At 35.0% G+C, this 21,566-nt stretch overlaps 1 protein-coding gene and 1 long non-coding RNA gene across 11 annotated transcripts; one reads left to right on the forward strand and one right to left on the reverse strand.

Annotated features, from left to right (window-relative positions):
* Positions 1–1,735: 1,735 nt before the first annotated feature.
* Positions 1,736–4,326, reverse strand: LOC135721206 (uncharacterized). The gene is made up of 3 exons (XR_012336000.1): positions 3,850–4,326; positions 3,699–3,766; positions 1,736–2,165 (listed from the first exon to the last, which is right to left on the reverse strand). It is a non-coding gene; the product is annotated as an uncharacterized lncRNA (long non-coding RNA).
* Positions 4,327–7,061: 2,735 nt separating this feature from the next.
* Positions 7,062–20,387, forward strand: LOC135721201 (uncharacterized). Of its 10 annotated transcripts, XR_012335995.1 has the most exons (7): positions 7,065–7,455; positions 10,324–10,635; positions 11,565–11,885; positions 13,042–13,132; positions 16,102–16,219; positions 17,355–17,482; positions 18,701–18,715. XR_012335995.1 is itself a non-coding variant. In XM_065243394.2 (6 exons), the coding sequence occupies exons 1-6, from the start codon at positions 7,410–7,412 to the stop codon at positions 17,289–17,291; spliced, it is 1,092 nt and encodes a 363-aa protein (XP_065099466.1). In that variant the 5' UTR covers positions 7,062–7,409; the 3' UTR covers positions 17,292–17,425. The 10 variants fall into 10 exon arrangements, 9 of the variants coding, with proteins under 9 accessions (XP_065099466.1, XP_065099469.1, XP_065099472.1 ...); XM_065243394.2 differs by lacking the exon at positions 18,701–18,715 and having other exon boundaries at positions 7,062–7,455; positions 17,088–17,425; XM_065243397.2 differs by lacking the exon at positions 18,701–18,715 and having other exon boundaries at positions 7,064–7,455; positions 17,138–17,362.
* The last annotated feature ends 1,179 nt before the right edge of the window (positions 20,388–21,566 follow it).

Raw genomic sequence — 21,566 nt, forward strand, 5'->3', positions numbered from 1 at the left:
AAAATTTGCCAGAGAAAGTTCCCATGTCTCAGAGCATTGCATTAGCACACATTGATAAATGTTTACCTAGTAATGCAATGTATGTAGGTCACTTTGGAATAAAGCGTCTGCCAAATGTATTTGTCCCTGACATTGACAATAACAGGATGTGATCTTTTAGCAAAGGGTGAAGTATGGCACATGTGGCTAATGTGTGAGATGAAGAGGTGTGATGCCATGATATAAAGATTAGTCTCTTGTTAAAGTTGGAAAAAAGTTAGTATTGTTTGCACGATCAAAGCATGAGCAATACAATTACATTTATGCATTTTTTAAGTGACTTATAAAACATTACAAGATGATATCAGTATTTATGTTTACTGGGAATCAAACAATGCTCTGAGCAACAGCATTAAAGCAACACACATCTAGAATGTCATGAGTCATAAATCTCTTTATTTTACATTCACAGTAATACAGTTTGATTAAAAAAAAGTTTATTTACTTATTTGCATTGATGAAATAGATAATTCCTTGTAAATAAATTTTGTAGAGTGGAAATCTGCAAAACACACACACACACACACACACAAGTCTCACCTCTCACATACTGTACACACACAGATACACATCAGCCAGTATTAGTCAAACACATCTCATGTCCACCAGCAGAACAAAACCACATTTTTTTCCACATTACACATCAGGTTTAACTTCAACCCAGAGGTAAAGCATTGAGTGACAAAAGTAAAACATTTAACTTTGGGCCTCATTTATGAAACGAGCGTATGACAGAAAACAGACGGTCGTTTCCACGCAAGACTTAGCAATATGGACAAACATGAGCCGTAGCTACGATTAAAAACTCACGTCAGGTCTCACCTCATTTACAGAAGTTTTAAATTATCATCTAGCGTGAAGATGTTTGGTTTAGCCGTTTCCTGTCTGAATAATGAGAAAAAGTTTTTAAAAAATTGTTTACTTTAACAAATGGAAAATTCGTACACAGAATAAATTACTTTATATTTACTACAGCAATATGCAAAACAGCCATCTAATTTAGTGTGTGTGTGTGTGTGTGTGTGTGTGTGTGTGTGTGTGTGTGTGTGTGTACCTGGTAATTATCACGTTGTGGGGACCAATTGTCCCCACAAAGATAGGAATATCAGTGTTTTTGTGAACTTGTGGGGACATTTTGATGTCCCCATGAGGAAACAAGCTTATAAATCGAACAAGAAGATGTTTATTGAAAATCTAAGGTACAAGAAAGGTTTTTGTGATGGTTGTGGTTAGGGAATGGGGCAGGTAAGGGGAATAGAATATACAGTTTGTATGGTATAAAATGCATTACGTCTATGGAATGTCCCCACAAAACATGGAAACGTGTGTGTGTGTGTGTGTGCGTGTGCGTGTCTGTGTCTGTGTGTCTGTGTGTGTTCCGTAGAAATTACATTGTTACTTGCAGCTGTTTGCCGTTAACTTACAGTAGATTTAAATTTATGTTATTTTCTGGCAACAGTTTGTTCAAAGTTAAATGAACATTAAAAAGTCTTTGTCTGTACAGAGTAAAACTAAAATAACACCATCAAGCAAAGCATTCTGTAAAACAAAGTCTGAAGCAAAAAACAGAAAAAGGTTGATGATGATTTCTGGTTCCCAGAATGCTTTGCATGACGCTATTATTGTATAGTTTTATTCTGTAAAGACAAAGACTTTTTAATATTTATTTAACTTTGAACAAACTCTTGCCAGTAAATAAAAGCAATGTAAATCTATGGTAAGTTACCGGCAAACAGCTGCAAGTAACACTGTAATTTCTACGGAATTTTTTTACAGTGTAGTATTTAGCGCTAGTAATCGCGATTAATCTTTGCCCAGCACTAAGACTATTAATGGTTTCTGCCTAAAAACGGGTATTTCTGAATGACCCGAGGGCAGGATTAAGCAGATCCGACGGGAAAGTTTTTGATGATATATAGTAGGCCCTACGTATAATAAAATCATTATCTTATTTTTAACAAAGGTTTGTCATAATGGGACCACTCCGAAGTCAGCAGCTCCGGTCTGGATGCGTTATGGATACGCCCAAGAGCTTTTTGCTATCAGGGACAAAATCTTTTTTGTTTGAAGTATGATCATCGTCTCATGACTCCGGCATACACCACATTGTTCTCCACTGAAGCTCTCTGTACACAACCATAAAAACACAACATTTAATATTAATAAAATCATTACAAATATATATTCAAATTAGGAATGTACCTGAAATGTGATAGTGTGTTAAATAATCTGACATTGCTAACATGATATATTTTATGCTATGCTATGCTATGTCATATCAGATTTCTTATCAGATAAGAAATGTATCGGACTCAATTGAACGCATACATTTTTTATGCACATTTTTAGAAATTATGCGCATCTTGGCTTTTCCATCTAACATTTTTTTTATGTGAAATTCCAAAATGTGCATAAAAATAGGTGGATGGAAACATAGCTATTGTGGTATTGGAACCTCTCCAGTCAAGATTGCAAAGGCCTGCAGAGAGTTAATGTAATCTTAGCTAAGTAAGCTAAAAGTACTTAAAAAGCTAAGTACTCATCTCATGGTTTGCTCTACCACCCCTGCATGACCTTTATCACAAACGCCACAAAAGCAGAGCTTTAAAATCATCAAGGACTCAAACCACCCCATTAACTGTCTTTTTACACTTTTGATGACAAAAACTGAGAGACTTAGGAGGAGCTTCTTCCCCCAGACCATCAAGTTCTTAAACTTAGGGTCAGATTATGAACAGCTTGCACCTGCGCAAACTATTAATTTGTTGCTAAATAAATATCTGTATTTATTAAAGATGTGCAGTGGATAATTAGCACTGAAAAGGTACAAAATTAATGGAAATTATTGAAATGATTCAAGCAACGCGATTTACTTATGTTTGCGCGTGTTATATTACTGGTATTTATGCCATTATTTAATGCCGAAGTCTTAAATCATTTTATGCTTGAAATGTCTGCAATTGTTGTTGATAGTAGGAGGCATCACAGAGAACAGAGAGCTTGTGGTACAAGAGAGGGGATTTTTTAACATGTAACCGTTTATTTGGCATGCCAGAGGAACATAATATTCAAAAATATTGTTTGCCAAGAAATAAAAGAGGAGTCACTAGAAGTCACACAATAGCAGGTGTTTCAAAACTTTTCATCGTTAGCTGGGACCCCAAATTTTTAGCTGTAGGCCTAATGTCCATGGTGCTGAGCTCAAGTGCATCAGGTGTTAGTAGATCACCCGCACCTCATCAGCTCTGCTTATTTGTGAGCCTGAACTAATTTGCGCTGCTCTTTGTAGCTCAATCAGCTGTTGCGCATGTCTTTATTTATTTTGCACCTTTTTAGTACATAACCCGCAGATATTACCACTCCTTAAGCACTTTTTTGGAATTATAGATTATAATTAGTAAATTACTAAGTCTGAGCCTTCTCTTAACACAAACATGTCTCACATAAATCATATATATATTCAATATACCAACATTGTCACTTGAATACTGCACTTTATGTTTTCACATTATGTCCATGAAGCGGACCTGACTTTCATTTCACTACTCTCAATACAACTGAGACTTTATATTTTACAAATAAAAACACTTGAATCCTTCAGCTTCACATGGTAAGTGCTAGCTGTTGTGTGTTTATGAGTAACAGATTTCAGATCTCACCGGTTTACATCTTTGTTTCTGATGGAAAGTTGTTTCTGCGTACGTTATTTCCTGTTCATCGGTCTGAACTGTTACAACAACACAGACAGACAAATCATCGAAAAAAAATCTTATCTTTGTTTCTTCACAAAATGTATTGTTTAGTATTTACCATGTTGCTGTGAGTTTCTGTCATTCCTGTAGATCCAGAAGATCAGAATTGAAGCTACAATCATCAGACATCCAACAGCAACACAACAGATCACAACTTTATGAACGAAGGTGAGACCTATAATAAGTTATAAAAGATATTGTAACTGAATATGATCTTAGATCAGCTCATTAAATAAGTGCTATAATCACACCTGTTGTACCTGAACACGTCTGACAGAGATGAGTGATGTTGAGATGTTGAGTTTGGTTTGTGATGGTATTGTTGAGTACACAGCTGTATGTGTTTGTATCCTGATATTCAACCTCCAGAGGTAGAGAGAGTCTGATGTTGAGATCAGACACACTGATGATGGACAATAAACTGTTTCCTTTGTACCAGGACAGACTCACATCTCTCACATTCAACACTGAACACAATAAAACACAGTTTGGATTGGATGATGATGATGATGAACATTGTGAAGAGTTACAGGTGATGACAGGAACAGGCAGATGAGCTGAATAACATGAGAGAATAAACAGAAATAAGAAGGAAAGCAAATATTATCAATATTAGCAAGAGGTCTGATTTATTGACAGTGTTTAATGACTTCAGTTATAATTGATTCATAAATAAAATGGACTTTTAGTTTGAGAAACACATTAAAAACAGTCTGAAAGAAATAAGTTGCATAAATGTAGTTATATTCAATCCAAAACTTGAATGAGTTTATACTGCTAAGATACATATGACAGTTAATCTTTACTCACCATAGACAATAACATTAAATCTGTGTGAGGTCATTTTGATGCCTCTGATGTTTATTTGATAAAGTCCAGCGTGTTGAGTTGTGATGTTTGTGATGGTGAGATCTCCAGTCTGATTATTCACCTGCAGTCTGTCTCTGAATCTCCCATCAAGAATATCATCATATATTGACACTATATTATCCTCTTTGTTGATTTCAGCTATACGAGTCTCTTCAGGTCCAAATCTCCACAGTATTCGATCTTCTTTCTGTATTTCAGTAATATCAGCATGTAGAGTAACAGAATCTCCCTCCATCACTGACACTGACTTCACTTTATCACCAAACACACCTGACGAACACAAACACATTCACACACATTAAATATCTTTAGTCAGTTTAAGTTTATCTAATTAAACTTAACAGTAGTTTTAAATGATTACAAATCAGATTTGGAGTTTGCAAACTAGATTTTATAAATTTTGTCAGCTTTAGCTAACAGCCTAGAGTTTAGTGCATTTATTTAATTTACTAACAAAATAATTTAAAATAGAACAGCTGGCCAACAGCCAAACACTGGTTTAATGTAATTTTTTAAGTTATTATTTAGATACATTTAACTTTTGATGAAAATTATATTATTTAAGTGTGATCATATATAATAAGATTGTATTAAACCAGACGCAAAGCAGAATTATAAAAGCAGGTGCAGATCTTCTGAGTAGGCTAATTATTATTATTCTGGATTAACTGCTTTCACATATAATATAAAATATGTCAATAACTCACCTGTCAAGCAGAAACACAAAGAGAGATAAACAAAAATGAGAAACATTTTCTTCCTAAGGTGTTGTATTGTGTTGTTGTCTACAGTGAATGAGATGAACATGAAGTGAAAAGCTCTCACTTACCCATCATGTTCTTCATACTTCCAGTTTAACCCCTCTCTGTGTTTTTTTCTCTCTCTGATGTTTCCACTGAACTTGTGTGACATCATCACCTTTTGTGTATATATAAAACCTCATATAAAAGAGACTTTTGTAATGTCTTTATTATACATGTAAAGCCATACTTATTTTTTAAACTTCTTTACCTCTGCGGACCCTGTACAGGGTCCAAAATGACTTAATATAAAATATTTCTTTAATTTTTAATGGTCTATCATGGACCCAGTATACCACATATGAGATACTGTTTTACACGCTTATAATATCTGCTTTCTGCAGATATGCATCACTTTGACATATCTTTTACTGTAAGAAAGTTATTTACACTTAATTTACACTATCACCCCCCTCATATTTTTATATTATTTAATATTCAAAAATGTCATATTTTTCCAAATATGACAAACATGGGCACGTCTTATATCAAATGAAAACTCTCACTCTCAGGAATAAGGCTACATAGCAGCTTTTTATGTAACTTTAAAGGATTTTCTGTAAAATGATATAAAGGTAATTCCACTGTATGTGGTTATGGGGACATTTCAAATGTTGTTAGGCGGAAATTGAATATAAAAAGGTATTATTCCTCCCTTCAGTTGGAAAAGAATAACTTTTGCATAGATTATGATAGAGACAAATTTCCTTTTTCTTTTACAAACTGACATTAGCTGTAATCAAACACAACTCTCTGCAGGTTTCGCTACCACTCAGGGTCAGAGTTATACACTGTTTAGCACTTTCAGCAGTGTTTTATAAAATTTGGAGGGGGTTTCCTGTAAATTTACATTTACTCCACTGTATGTGGTTATGAGGGGGCTTTTAAATTTGGGCATGCCACATTCAGGCGGAAATTCTGAAAAATGGCTCAGAGTGTAACAGTATAACAATACACATTAATAAATATAATTTCAAAGCAAACAGTCATAATTTAGATAGTTTAGATGTATATTCTCGTGTTCATACATGTTATTTCATTGAACTTACAGGTTCGGGTATGAAGTGATTCGGGTCATTTCGGGTCGGGTACATTTCTTTGGACCCGAGAAGACCTCTAGTTAGGAGGCTTTCTGAGGAGTCATGATCAAGGATACAAAAGCGTATCCTATGCGGAAGTGTTTTATCAACTAAACTTGACACACGTATAAATCTCCTCTCCTTTCACATCGTCACATCATTAAACACACCAATCTTGCTATTAAATTACTGTAAATGTAGACTTGTTGCAAACAGTATATTTAATATTTATGAATAAACCACCTATCTATATAAATGATCAGTGGTATAGACACATATTAATTTTATAGCACTTTTAAGAATGTCTTTATTTTAATGTAGTAAGGATATGAACTCTGATTCAAGTATGTATTTAACTTAATTTTAATAAATATTTGGGGGGTTTAATGCACTTGATAATTTGATAACAAATAAATGTTATACAGAGAGTAAGGAAAGAGGATATCATTTCACTTAATACTTCGTCTCCTCAGTCCTCGCATCTTTCCTTGCTTGCATCTTAGGAGGGTGGAGCTAAGACGCGAGGAAAGGAAGAAGGGAAAGGAAACGAGGATATACAAATAAGAATTGAGAAGCACCCAAGTACAAAGGACGCGTGAAAAAACCCGGAAGTGTTCTTGCTATCGAGGATGCATCGAGTGCAGACTTGCGCGCTGAAGTCGCTATTGCGGCAAAACAATGCCCGAGGATCTCGTTCTTCTATACTCTTTGTTATTATGAAGCGATTGCGAATATGCGAGAGGGTTGATCCCCCGATGTTTAATTTGTGAATACGGTCTTGCAGCAGAATATGTTTGATTCGTGAATACACTTCAACATGATACATTACTGGTCGTCGTTTTTACCTTAAACACCCAAGTTAGCTGAACATGAAGACGACCATTTTACTCTTCATCATCTCTTTATTTATCAACGGTAAGTTCATTTATCAACATTTCTGCAACACTTTCACTTTTCATTTCGGTTTCGTGTGAAATTCAGTTTCCGTGAAAAACCCGTTCCAAGGGCTAGTGCATTGGATCAAGCGAATGGATTGGAAATTTGCTTATTAGCTCTTGTATGATACATTATCTATAAGGTAATAAAGCCGAATGATCAGATGCCTGGTTTAACTTCGATTTACAGTTGTTCATTCTTCACATTATAGGCTAACATACTTGCTTTTCGTGTGCATTTTGTAAAAACTCTGTTTCATGGCTATATCGTTTTTGCTATTTAGCCTACTGCCAAACGACACAGCTACACTCTAAAAAAAACGGTGCTATATAGCATCAAAAGTGGTTCTTTGCTCGTAATCATAGAAGAACCGTTTTTAGTGCCATATAGCACCGGTGAAGCACCTGTGTAGAACCACATAGTGCCATGTAGAACCATATTTGGTGCTATAGTGGTGCTATGGCCCCCAAATGGTTCTACACAGGTGCTTCACCGGTGCTATATGGCACTAAAAACGGTTCTTCTATGATTACGAGCAAAGAACCACTTTTGGTGCTATATAGCACCGTTTGTTTTTAGAGTGTAGAGCACGAATCGAGCACATGTTGTATTTTGTCCATATTAGATGTCTTATGCGTATTTGGCTGCATTATTCACATGCACTGCAATAAACTCAAATGTAGCTAACTGCATGTTCCAATAAAAAATTTACAAGCCTCTTACCATCTAAACCCACACCGACTATTAATTTCCAAATGTTTGATGTTGATAAGTTTCTTTTTGTTTCTGGCAATTTTCTTTTTGTATTAATAAGTTTCTTTTTGTTCACTGTTACTTTTGACTATTTGATTTATTATGTGAGTGTTAGGATCAGGGTATTGCTGAAAGAGAGCTGAAAGTTCATCAAGCCCCCCTGAATAAGGTTGATGATTAACTAAGGTCATAATCTATGAGGTTAATAATGCATGAGTGAGGACTATACATGGCATTGCATTTATTCTACTTTATTGTCAACTCATGATCTGATTCAATAGGTTGTGTTAGTAAACTGATGTTAATACACAGATGAGGTTAATATACATGATTTTGTTTTTCACTGTGTTCATAAAACACTTTGATATTAAGAAAAAAATATTTTTGCAAATCTGAATAAATAAGAATAAAGCAATAAACCCCGAGAAGCAGTGGGTTACCAGTGCATTTTATTACAGCTAAGGGGCGAAAACCAACGCTTCGAGGGGTTTATTGGATTTATAAACCGGTTACTTCATATGCATAACGTTAGCGGGATTTTATAAAATAAAACCCAAATAAGTTGTAATTATATTAGTACAAATATTACTCTTCCGCCAAACAAAGTAGTTCTTCAGAATCAAGTGTGACTGAAACAGAGTGCAGTTACCAACCAACACAGATGCAAAGACACAATGAAAATATGATTTAAGACTGTGGTGTTTATTTTATAAATCAACATTCATCTAATTTATACATTAACATTTATATTGTGCTGTTGAAGTGATGATCAAATATGCTTGGAAGCATGCTGAACTCTTTCCACGTCAGCGTTTTTTTTTTAAGTTGTCACCCAGTTTTAGTTTAATGCCTTGCAGAAAAATTATCTTCTTTATATAAGCATAAAATATCAAATGAAAGAACAGACCGCTTTCAAACAAAAACAAACAAAAAACATTTCATCCTACCTTCATTTGTTCTCTTATCTGATAATTCCATTTTTTGTGAAGAACTTTAGTAAGAGATCAGATTCAGAGCCATGAACAGTACTACACAGTGTTTTCAGTGAATGCGTCAGTGTTTAAGTTGGGTAAGATCGCCCCCAGTGGATAATAGCGGACGTATGAACTTGACTTATAAACTCCTTAGACAACGTTTTCTCTTTATCGACGAGATGACTCAACAATAGTTATTGACATTCATCTGGATATCGCCATTAATTGTGCAATTGTAGAAAAATTAAAAATATGATTAAAGACTGTGGTGTTTATTTTCCTAAATGAGTACGCAGCAACAGTGGCGCAGTGATACTTATGTAATGTGGTCTGAACCGTGAGGTTACCGGTGTATTTTATCACGGCTTAGAATGCGTTTTAACCAATCAGAATGAAGAACCAGAACTGCCCGTTTTATAAATGTCATTTTAAATGATTGCAAGGCTCTTTTTGTTAAGGCTCCATATTGGGGTTAAAAACTGTCAAGATGCAACACAAAACAACATTCGAGATCATTTTAAAATCTTTATTTGAACATGCAGTTAGCCACATTTGAGATTTATTGCAGTGCATGTAAATAATGCAGCCAACAAGAAAACTATGTACAAGATACAACAAAGAACAATGAGGAGAAATGTGTGCTTGATTCGTGCTCTAATTTGCCGTTTAATAACAAAACTGATGTTGTATAGCCATGAAAAATTTTACATAATGCGAGGAATGTAAACAATTGTACATTTAAACAAGGCATTTGATCATTCTGCTTTATTACCTTATAACCTGGCTATAAATACCCATGTATGCCCCGCTCGTTGGAACAGTTTTTCATGGAAAGTGAATTTTACACAACAAAAAGTCTTTATATTTTGACTTTGGATTTGTGAACAGACTTTGGTATTTCTTAAAATATTTTTGCTATTGTTTTACCCCCCGTTAATGTTCTCTTGGTTGTTTTTAAAAAGATCTCATGGCAGATTGACTTAAATACAGCAGATAACCTAACTTCATATTTCACGTAGACTACAGCAGAATTTACTAGTAAAGATATCAGTGATCTTAATTTAGTCTTAGAGTTATAGATGTGTGTTTTTATTTATTTTTTTATTTTTTGGGTCTACAGGTGTTGTTACACATGAGTCAGTGTCCGTGATGGAGGGAGATTCTGTGACTCTATACACTAATACTGTAATACATAAAGGTTATCTGATCGAGTGGAGGTTTGGAGATGATCATTATCTCATAGCTAGAGTCAACGGTGGTACCAATAGAGTTAAAATATATGCTGATGTTCTTAATGGGAGATTCAGAGACAGACTGCAGGTGAATGATCAGACTGGAGATCTCACCTTCACAAACATCACAACTCAACACACTGGACTTTATCAACTAGAGATCATCAACATGGGGAATACAACAAAGACATTTAACATTAGTGAGTATTTCAAGCTTTACTTTAAGATTTGTTTTATGTACATTCAGCACTATAAATGGAATGTACAGTATGCAGTGTTAGATGTTTGTAAAGGTGATATTATTGTTTTGTGTGATGTTAAAACATTCTGTGGTAAAATGGTCACATCAGTACAGTTAATGTAATGTAATTGTCCTGTAACTCGCACCTCCTTGGCAACAAACAAACAATAACCACATGATATTATTTTAGCTTTCATTACTGTCTGGTAATCTTTCTTTAGAAAATACATTTTACAAAACCAAAAATCGGAAAAGAAAAAAACTCACATTTCTCCAGTATTCTTTTTATTTTAAATAAAATATCTAAAAATATCTTATATCCGGGTCCGTGTACTTTTTCGTTCATTCATTATTCTATTTCGGAATGAAAGATTAAATTTTAAAAAGGGTGCAGCTTGGTTTTTTGTTTACAAGAAAAAAGCAGAAATGGCTGTTTTTTGCTTTCCAAATGTATTGTTATCATTAAATAATAGTATTAGAAAAATGGACGACATTTCGGTAAGAATCACGGTAAATCAGATTCTTACCGAAATGTCGTCCATTTCTCTAATACTATTATTATGTCCCTCCATGTTACATAAACAAAGCATATAATTATTTTTCCATATTTAAGAAATATTAAACGCTAAAAATGACCATTAAGCATTATGTACTTCCATTGATCAGACTGTCTGGGCAAGCTGTCAATCTCCACCTGTGGCTCCACCCGTGGTCAGGACAAGAAGATATTAGTGTTTGACTACAAATCCTATGTATCTGTATCTTTGAATCTGGGTCGAGGGTTTAGATTCTCTTTAAATCTGTATTCAGTGCTGTCTGTTCAATTTTAATATTAAAGTCTCTTCATCTGTCTGTTCAAGAGTTTGACTCTTTCTGTTTGTTTTTCAGATGTGTTTGGTGATAAAGTGAAGACAGTGATGATGGGAGATTCATTCATTCTACACAATAATGTTATCAAGAAATCAGGAGATGAGAAAATTGTGTGGAGGATTCAACACAACAGCTCTACTGTAGCTGAAATAATCAGAAATGGAAAGGAGACAAATGATAAAGTTCATGATGAGAGATTCAGAGGCAGACTGAAGGTGGATGATCAGACTGGAGATCTTATCATCACAAACATCACAACTGAAGACTTTGGATCTTATGAAGTAGATATCACTGTCGGCAGACACACATATACTATACACAGATCATTCACTGTCAAAGGTGAGTAGATCACTTTTGATATAGTAAAGATCAGTGTAAGAATCAATATTTTAAGTAAACTTAATTTCTTTACATTGAAGTCATTGGACAATGTGAAAAGAAAGCTGTGAAAACGAGAAATCTAAATTGTTTTATTGAATAAAATTACTTTCAAGTCACACTTTTTTTCATAGTTTGGCTGATCCTGCGACTTATAGTCAGGTGTGACTTATATGTCAAAATTAATTCATACTGACTTGCATGAACCAAAAGACAACATTACCGTCTACAGCCGCAAGAGTCCGCTATATGCTGCTCCTGTATTTATGTCATTTAATGAATTCAGTAATGTGGGTATTTTCAAAACAATACCTTTTTCTATGTGGTTTAGCTGTTCGTCCACAAGCAAACGCAGTATTTTTTATTATACTTTTATAAAACTTCTGTCGGGTTGAGATTTTTAGAAACCCTGGTTGTTGTGTAGCCAGTGAAACCTATGTTTTTGGCATGTGATGTGCTGAGGGAAAACTCTGCAATGCCTTCTGATTGGCCAACATGACTTTATGGTTAGGGATTTGTTGGTTTGGCATGCTCTTGACAGCACTTCATACCGGGTCTTTGCGTGTTTGTGTGGACAAAGCATTTTTTTTTTAACAAAGGAGGGGAAAACCCCTTGTATTAGTGATGCTCGTGTCATGGTTTTTTTCTAACCCCGTTCCACTTTTATGAATTTATTTGGACCGCCCATCTCGCACCACTGTATTTTTTTTTACATCTATCTATTTTTATTTTATCTATTTTCCAATACCTGCACATAAACTTTCTCAATCACATCTGTCCCAATATCTCTCTCCTATCTGAATCTTTAGCCCTATTTAGACGGGATTAGTTTTACATGGAGAGGTGAGGTAAAGCAATTTTTATCAGAGCTTCTCAGTGATTTTAGTCATGTCCAAATGATCCACGTCAGTAATCCATTACAGACAATGTCAGTAAAGAATTTTGCGACTTTTACCTTCTGTAAAAGATCTGGAGAAATTTCTTCAGGTAATACTAATCCTGTGCAAATAAACCAGCTGTAAATTAACAGGTTAATAAATATTTCGTCATTCCCTGTATTTTTGCATATCTTTTTCAAATATGGAAGCATTTAAATCAGCATTCACTTGCGTTCTAGGCAGTGGAACAAGTCAATGGCAAACATCAAGCTTATCCTGCATACAAGTCAAAAGTACTTATCAGAGGCACAGAGCTTCTGTTTGTATTGGGTAAGTGCCTATTACCAACAGAATCAAATCATCAGAATGTAATGAATTAAATTAATGAATCGTTTGACTGGTTTACACCCAAATCTTTGTTTATACCTAAATCTTTATTTATATTATATTATCTATTATTATTATTACTATTATATAATGTATGTGTGAGTGTTGTATATAATTGATGTTATATATACAGTCAAACCAAAAAAGAATCAGACACCACATAATTTTTAATATATTTGGTGAGATATACAAAAAGAAGCAATGTAATGTAAACATGACTACAAGGGAGGTGGCAGCGCCGCGTAATCGAGTTAACTCTCCCCTTCTAAATGTTTTACTGAGTATTTCTAATCCTGTGAGAGTTGGCCATCAATATTACAGACGTCCTGTGGTAAAGTTGCATTACTTTATTAGTAATCCCATACCCACCCATCTGCTTCAGGCCATTTCTCTTACGGTTATTCCTGCTCTCGCCTACATTATCAACTCTCTTTCAACTGGTACATTCCCCACAGCTTTTAAAGAGGCTTTGATAACCCTGTGGCTGAAGAAACCAACACTTAATCCTGCAATGTTAGAAAACCACAGACCCGCATCTCTCCTTCCCCTCATTGCCAAGACTCTCAAGCATGTGGTTTTTGACCAGCTCTCCTTCTTCTTTATACAAGATAACCTCCATGACAGCAACCAGTCTAGTTTCAAAAGTAGTCACTCCACAGAGATCCTACAGGCCTATCTGCCGCTTTTGACACTGTCAATCACCACATCCCCCTGTCGACCCTCAAGGCTATAGGTGTATGGGACTGCGCTACTATGGTTCAAGTCTTACCTCTCAGGTAGTTTATATTGGGGCGGTTTCCTGGACAGGGATTAGACTAGTCCTAGACTAAAGTAAATGTAAGAGCTATCCAAACTGAAAACAGCTTGCACTGACATATCTTAAAATACATCAGTGCCCTTTGTTTTCCCTCAAAATGCAAACAAGTAATGTTTTAAGTAAGGCATGTTTGTTAAAAAATATTATATTTCATAATTGAAATAGGCCTAGTCCTTGCTTAAGCTAATTCCTGTCCAGGAAAACACCCCTTAGACTATGCTGAAGAAGTGACAACTCCGAACCCCAATGTCTCAGTACGGGGGTACCTCAAGGCTCAGTACTTGGATCACTGCTCTTTTCTATATACATGACATCCCTGGCTTCCATCATTCGGAAACATGGCTTTTCCTACAACTGCAATGCAGATGACACACAACTCCACTTCCCGTTCCAGTCTGACAATCCCATGACATCTCACTCTGGATGAAGGATCTCCAGCTGAACCTTGCAAAGATGGAACTGCTTGTCATATCATTTGACCCTTAGATTAATCACAATCTTTCCATTCAACTATGTTCTTCAACCATTACACCTTTCAGTACAGCCAGAATTTTGGGAGTGGTCATTGATTATTAGCTTAGTTTTACTGAGCATGTTGCAAGCACCACCCCCTCTTGTAGATTTATCCTCTACATCATTAGGAAAATTAAACCTTTCGTATTTGAGAATGCTACACAAGTACAAGTCCAGGTTCGGTTTATGAATCGCACGTATGCATTTTTGATAAGTGATCATAAGATCAAATGTAGGATGGTTTCTACACATTCTTTTAAAAATGAGGCCCTGGGCGTCCATTTATAAAACTGTGGGTAGGATACCTACTAAAAGTTTACTTGCGCCCCAAAAGCCAAAAATGGCGTATGACAAAAACATTTCCGATTTATAAAACCATGCGTACATACGCACACCTGTAGGTAATGTTTCTTTTATAAATCAGACATCACTGCATTTCATGTTTTTTATGCTCTGTGACTTTAATTTACATGTACGTTTATTTATTTAGCTGATGCTTTTATCCAAAGCGACTTACAATTGTTATATATGTCAGTGGTCGTATGCCTCTGGAGCAACTAGGGGTTAAGGGTCTTGCTCAGGGACACAAAAATGGTGTGTCAGTGGATTTGAACGGTGGATTAATGACACAGCCCTTTCCATGTTTAATTGTCCAACCCAGTCTTGATGAGGGTTTAAGTCTGTTGCTAAAGCCATTTGAATCTTTCTTTTTGGATTTTTTTCAAGTCAAGGTAAAAAAAATGTACAGAGCCTGTGTTTATGTTTTTAATAAGAAGTTGTTTGCCGAAAGAGTTGATACACCTTGGCGGTCTTTTTTTAAACTGAGTGATGTTAAACCTGAATGGAGGTCACTTTATAAGCCACCATTATCAAAGAGAACAGGTGACATCCAATACGAAAATCTCCATGGCGCAATTGCTGTGAATTTTTTTATTTCTTTGTTGAACCCAGAAGTCAGTCCTGCCTGTCCTTTTTGTCAGCAGAGGGAGACTATATTTCATGCATTTGCACTTTGTTCTAGATTAAAAATTTTATTCAGGTACAAGATTTGTTTGCCAGGTTTAATGAAAGGTTTTGTACTGAGACTTTTATTTTTGGTTCTAAGTATTGTCGGGTTAATCGTTTTATGTGTCAATTGTTGAATTTCTTAGTGGGGCAAGCAAAAATGGCCTTTTACATCTCAGGGAAAAATAAAATAGAACAAAGGTTTGGGGATGATGTCAACGCATCTTTTGTGTCCTTGGTAAAGTCTAGAGTTTTGATATTTTTATAAAATCATGGAAGATCTTTCCACTTTTGAATCGATATGGTGTATTTATGGTGCTTTGTGTGCAGTATGTGAGCGTGATTTGCGTTTTTCTTGTGACTTTGTTGGTGAATTCAGTGGTTGTGATCCAATTTTGTTGAATTTCTTTTTTCTTTTTCTTTTCTTTTTGTTTATTTGTGAAGAGTTTAAAAAAAAAAAATTAATAAAGATTTTTTAAATTCTCTCTCTCTTTTTCTTTCTCTTTTCTCTCTCTCTCTCTCTCTTTTTCTTTACCTCTTTCTTTCTCTCTATTTCTCTCTCTCTTGCTTTCTCCAGAACAAGATTCTGGTTCAAGATCAAGAGCAATTGCAACAACAGTAATCATTGTTGTTGTTGTTGTTCTAGTTCTTTCTGTTGCTCTTGCTGTCATTTTATACAGACGTCGTTCTCATGGGTATGTAACCTTTTCAGCTAATACATGATTAAGTCATTCCCCGCCATTTTTAAAAACAGTTGCCTGCCGGAATGTTTAAAACATTTCCTTAATTTACACACTAACAAGCTGATTTGTGCAATCAGGTGTTTTATACTATATGGAGACATCTAAATTGTTTTGGGGGGTGCAAGGACTGGAGTTGAGAACCACTGTATTAACACATAGGTGATTTTTGTAATTAATAGTATTACAGTAATAGTGTATGGGAGACTACAAAACGTGGGGTTAATTGTAACGCAGGTACTTTACGTATTTAAATTAATCAAATCCAACCTTATATTATTTTAATCACTGTCTTGTAACCTAAAACGTAACACCACACGTCAGCAACTCCTTGTAACTGATAGCTGGGATTGAAAACATTTTTACACAGCGGGGTTAGTTGTCACCAGTGTTGGAGGAAGTTACTTTTAAAAAGTAATGCATTACAATATTATATTTTATATATATATATATATATATATATATATATATATATATACACCTTTAGTATAGACAGAATTTGATTGAATTATTTGTGTATAAACTAAATTTCGGAAGGTGTTACAACAAACCCTCTGTTTGGTACAATGAACCCCACCAGTGTTGTTTGCACTCCTGTCACTTTCAGTGTACTGGCATTCAAGCAAAATGTAAGTGTTCATTGTTCATGTTCATGCAAAGATGTGTGTGTTGATTGTGTAAAAAATTATTACACTAACTTATTATTTTTTGAATGATAGAGCCAAAGCCAAAAAGCTTTATTTTTGTGCCCTGCTCTCTCCTACATGCAGAAACTATCACCCATATCACTTATTTAAAACATTGTCTCTCATCTCACTGCCAGATGATTGCACTCCGTGTCAGTTCATGCTGCTCTGTCTTCGTGTGTTCCAGTTGTCTCGTCTTCGTGTGGATTTATGCCTATTTGTGTATCCGGTTCATCTCCATCTCCATCACAAGGAATTCACCCACGAGCACTAGGATCTGCCACCGTAGCCTTTGTCTGTCTCTGGACTGCCCATTATATCATCTGTTTCACATTCATTAATAAACTGTTAACCTTTCACCTGCATTTGCCTCCTATCTTTTATACCTGTCGTCACAAGAACAGAGTCAATGAGACAGTCCGGATGAACGAGAAACGTGTTGGTGGTGCTAATGATGATGGTGCTGCTGCTGGTGCTGATGATGATGGTGGTGGTGGTTCTGCTACTGATGATGATGGCGCTGCTGCTGCTGGTGATGATGTTTATTTATACTATTATACTTACACATTTCTTTATATTTTTCCCACTTAAAATGAAAGTTTTAATAAAATTTTTTATAGTAACTTGATGAAATTATTGCTAGGGACAGTTAAGTGTTCCCTAAATATTGGCAGGGATATGTCCCTAGCATCCCTCCCCAAATCTATGCCCTTGATTGAAATACAACACAGATGTACACTGCAAAAAATTACTTTCTTACTTAGTATTTTTGTCTTGTTTTCAGTAGAAATATCTAAAAATTCTTAAATTAAGATGCTTTTTCTTGATGAGCAAAATGACCTTAGTAAATAAGTCTAGTTTTAAGACAAATAATATACAATTTAAGTGAAATTGTCCTTAAAACAAGGAAATTTATCTGCCAATGGGGTGAGAAAAAAAATTGTGAAATAAGATTCCTTTTTTCTTAAACACTTAATTCAAGTAAAATTTTCTCACTCCATTGGCAGATATTTTTGCTTGTTTTAAGCACAAATTCACTTAAATTTTATATTTTTTGTCTAAAAACTAGTATTATTTTCTTAGGTCATTTTCCTCGTCAAGAAAATACATTTTGATTTAAGAATTTTTATATATTTCTCCTGAAAACAAGACAAAAATACTAAGTTAAAAAGTAATTTTTTGCAGTGTATATCCATACTCTCAAATCATCTCACACACACTAACATCCTTCAGTAATGCCAATAATTCAATTCAATTCAATTTTATTTATATAGCGCTTTTCACAATTTGTGATTGTTTCAAAGCAGCTTTACAATAATGATATAGTGAACAACTGATATTTTATTAAAGTCATTTAACCATTAGGTGAATTCTCACTGTTAGAAGATTCATATAATTCATCATTTATATGTTATAGTTGTGTTTATTGTGTGTTATGAGCTATATGACTATTAGATGATGTCTGACCTCTTTTGTTGTTGTAGTTCAGTGTTTATACTCCTTATTTATAAATGACTAACAGCTTTTAATTTATGAAACATCATTAAACCATTTACTACTTGATCATTTCAGTGACATTATTACAGGAGACATTGATAACCTTTGATTGAACAAACATAACAGCATTATAATCCAACAAGATGCTCCAAAACACCAGAATTATTGACTCGGATCATTCTTCATTTAAAGATGTTTATAACTGCTGCTGCTTCCTCTTTAAACAAATTTCATCTCTTTTTTTTTTTTACAGCTTCCAGAAGAGAAGATCCAGAGGAGAAGAGAGGAGGAGATAGAGATGTTGAGTTTGCCTAAAAGCAGTCAGTAGCAAAACTACAGAATCATCAGCATTTTTAACACATTAATTTCGGTAAATTACCATGAATTTACCAAAATGACTTTTTTGTTCTCACAAGCAGTGACGTTTTGTCTTTTTACTATTAAGACATCATTCCCACATCAGTGCCAAAATAGCGGTAAACTCTGTGAGAAAGTAGAAGTTACCTCTCAGTGTTCTATTTGTAAACAATATTGCGTTATGTAACAGTGCCGGGATAAACCTGTCATCTGAGGCCCGTTTCAGAAAGGAGGTTAAGTGAAAGTATGTTAAGCCTGAATAAGAGAAACTCTGGGTTTTTCATTTCAGAATGGGAGGTATGTTTAACCTGATACAGTGTGGTAACTCAAGCCTGTTTCAGAAGGAAAAGTAACTTATACTCCGAGTCTGATTTTAGGGTAACTTACTCTGTGAACCTAACCTTGTCAAGAGCAGGTTTTATCTCCTCCACATTTTTAAATGTATGTCATTAGTTCATTTACTACAATCATTCATTCAATTATTACTTACACTGTAAAACAGTGTTTTAGCTGTCTTTAAGTTGTAATCAAATTGCCAGTGCAAGTCATTTTAACTTACTACTTTATATACAACGATCAGCCATAACATTATGACCACATGCCAAATCAGAACCAGCATTAACTTTTTCAACAATGTCAGCTACAGTTCCTCGTCTGTTGGATCAGACCACACATGCCAGCATATTCTCCTCACATGCATCACCGAGCCTTGGCCGTCCATGACCCTTTCACCGGTTCACGGCTTTTCCTTTTGTCCATGGGCGTTTTTGGAACCGAAAAAGTAGATTAACTTTGTTTAAATCATAGTTAAGTGTATCATAAACGACACTGAGCTGCGATGCTATGTAAAATGTGTGGTATAAACAACGTTTGATTCACATTGAGACAGCGACCTATCTCTGAGCCTGCATTCCCAGCAATGAGTGTTGTAAAGAACTCATAATGAACATGAATATACTTTAAATGCAAAATATACTTTTGTACAATTTGAATTTACTTGATTTGTGATTTACATAATTGATCTACATAAAGTTATTCCCAAGCTTAACAATTTTGGTAATTACCAGTTGTTCTGGATCTATGAAAATTATGAGAATTCAGATGTGGACCTTTGATTGTAAACTTTGAGAACCCCTTTCATAGAAGGTATGTAACTTTATTTAGTGCCAAAATTAAACAACCCTAATATTTGCCTTCAAAATGTTATGGTCAATTATTACCTTATTTGAAAGGGTCATGAATAATAATGTTGAGCTCTGCTCTGATTGGCTGTTTGTCAGAGCAGCTCCTTAAGTAGCTCTGTGTGTGTGTGTTAACTGACCTCATATGAGTCCGTATCAGATGAAGATGCAGATTTTGAGGAATAATCAACTGTTTGTACATTGTAAATGGACATTTCTGATTATCTGTGCCATCTGAAATACACGATTTGAAATATTAACTGAAGATAGTTTGTCTTGGTCACTGTAACCTTTTTAAGGTAATGTCAGTATTGATGGTCCTTTAATTTATTGTATGTAAACCTACTTAATGGTGCAATCTAACTGGTTCAGTGTTACTTAAATAAACTTTTTTTGTAAAAACAAATCTCAATCTTTTGTAATTATTAATGGCAAGCTCTTGAACAAACCACACTACTTGCAGCTGTTGATGTATGTTTTAAGTGCGGGGCAACCTTCTGGTCTTTCTGATGGAGCCAATACGGAAGTGACTTAAACTGCAATTCGGCCAAGATGGCGACGGCACGCACCGCCTACTTTAGGCTTAAAAAATGCTCTTGGCAAACCAATGGGTGACATCACGGACACTTCCATATTTTTTTACAGTCTATGGTTTAAAGGAATTTTATGTGCTTGAAAATAAATACCCGAGGCAATGTGCATCTACATGGGAATTCCTATAATTTGTCATTTTCCAAATGGATGGATCCACTGCTGTTCGATTCCTTTGTACATCTTTGTTCCCGAGGAGTAATTTAATGAATTAAGTATTTTTAGTCAAATACATTCTATACTGTGAAACTTAAAGGAACAGTATGGAGGATTGTGGCCAAAACTGGTATTGCAATCACAGAACTTGTGGCTAAAACTAGTAATGCAATCACACAATTGGTGGCCAATACACAAAATGACAACATAAGCATCATTTGAGGGTTGCAACTCCACTTTTTAAATGACAATATCCTGGCCAGACCACTGTTGTCAGTGATATAAGTATCTGATATGAAAATGATTTCTTAATGTCTAGTGACACATCAGGGCCATTTTATGATTAATTGATATAAATTTCTTACATACTGTTCCTTTAAAGGCGCTCTAAGCGAATCTGTGAGAAGTCACTTTTTGTTGATGTTTGAACTGTTTTCAAACAAACTGAGTGTAGCTAACTCCCTCCCCTCCCTTCCGTGCTTTCATGAACTTTTTTTTATTGCAGTTTGCGAAGCCTGGGCTGTTTACAGAGATCGCGTCTTTTTACAGTTTGATCAGCGGACAGACAGCAAGCAGATAGTGAGATGTTTGCTGTATGTAACAAAAAATGTTTTATGGTCTAAAACGCGTGAATTCGCTTAGAGAACCTTTAAAACATCTGTTCTGTAAAAAACTTAACACATCTGTGTATGATTTTAATTAAACATTTACATTGTTTCTTTTCCTACACTGCTACTGTAGTTTTGTTTATGTACATTTCAGTACTCATTTATATACTGTAAAATAACAAATTCTGTCTTAAATTCAAACAATTGATTCAACCTGTTACATTGT

This window comes from Paramisgurnus dabryanus, chromosome 24 (assembly GCF_030506205.2).
Source record: "Paramisgurnus dabryanus chromosome 24, PD_genome_1.1, whole genome shotgun sequence".
Taxonomy (NCBI): Eukaryota; Metazoa; Chordata; class Actinopteri; order Cypriniformes; family Cobitidae; genus Paramisgurnus; species Paramisgurnus dabryanus.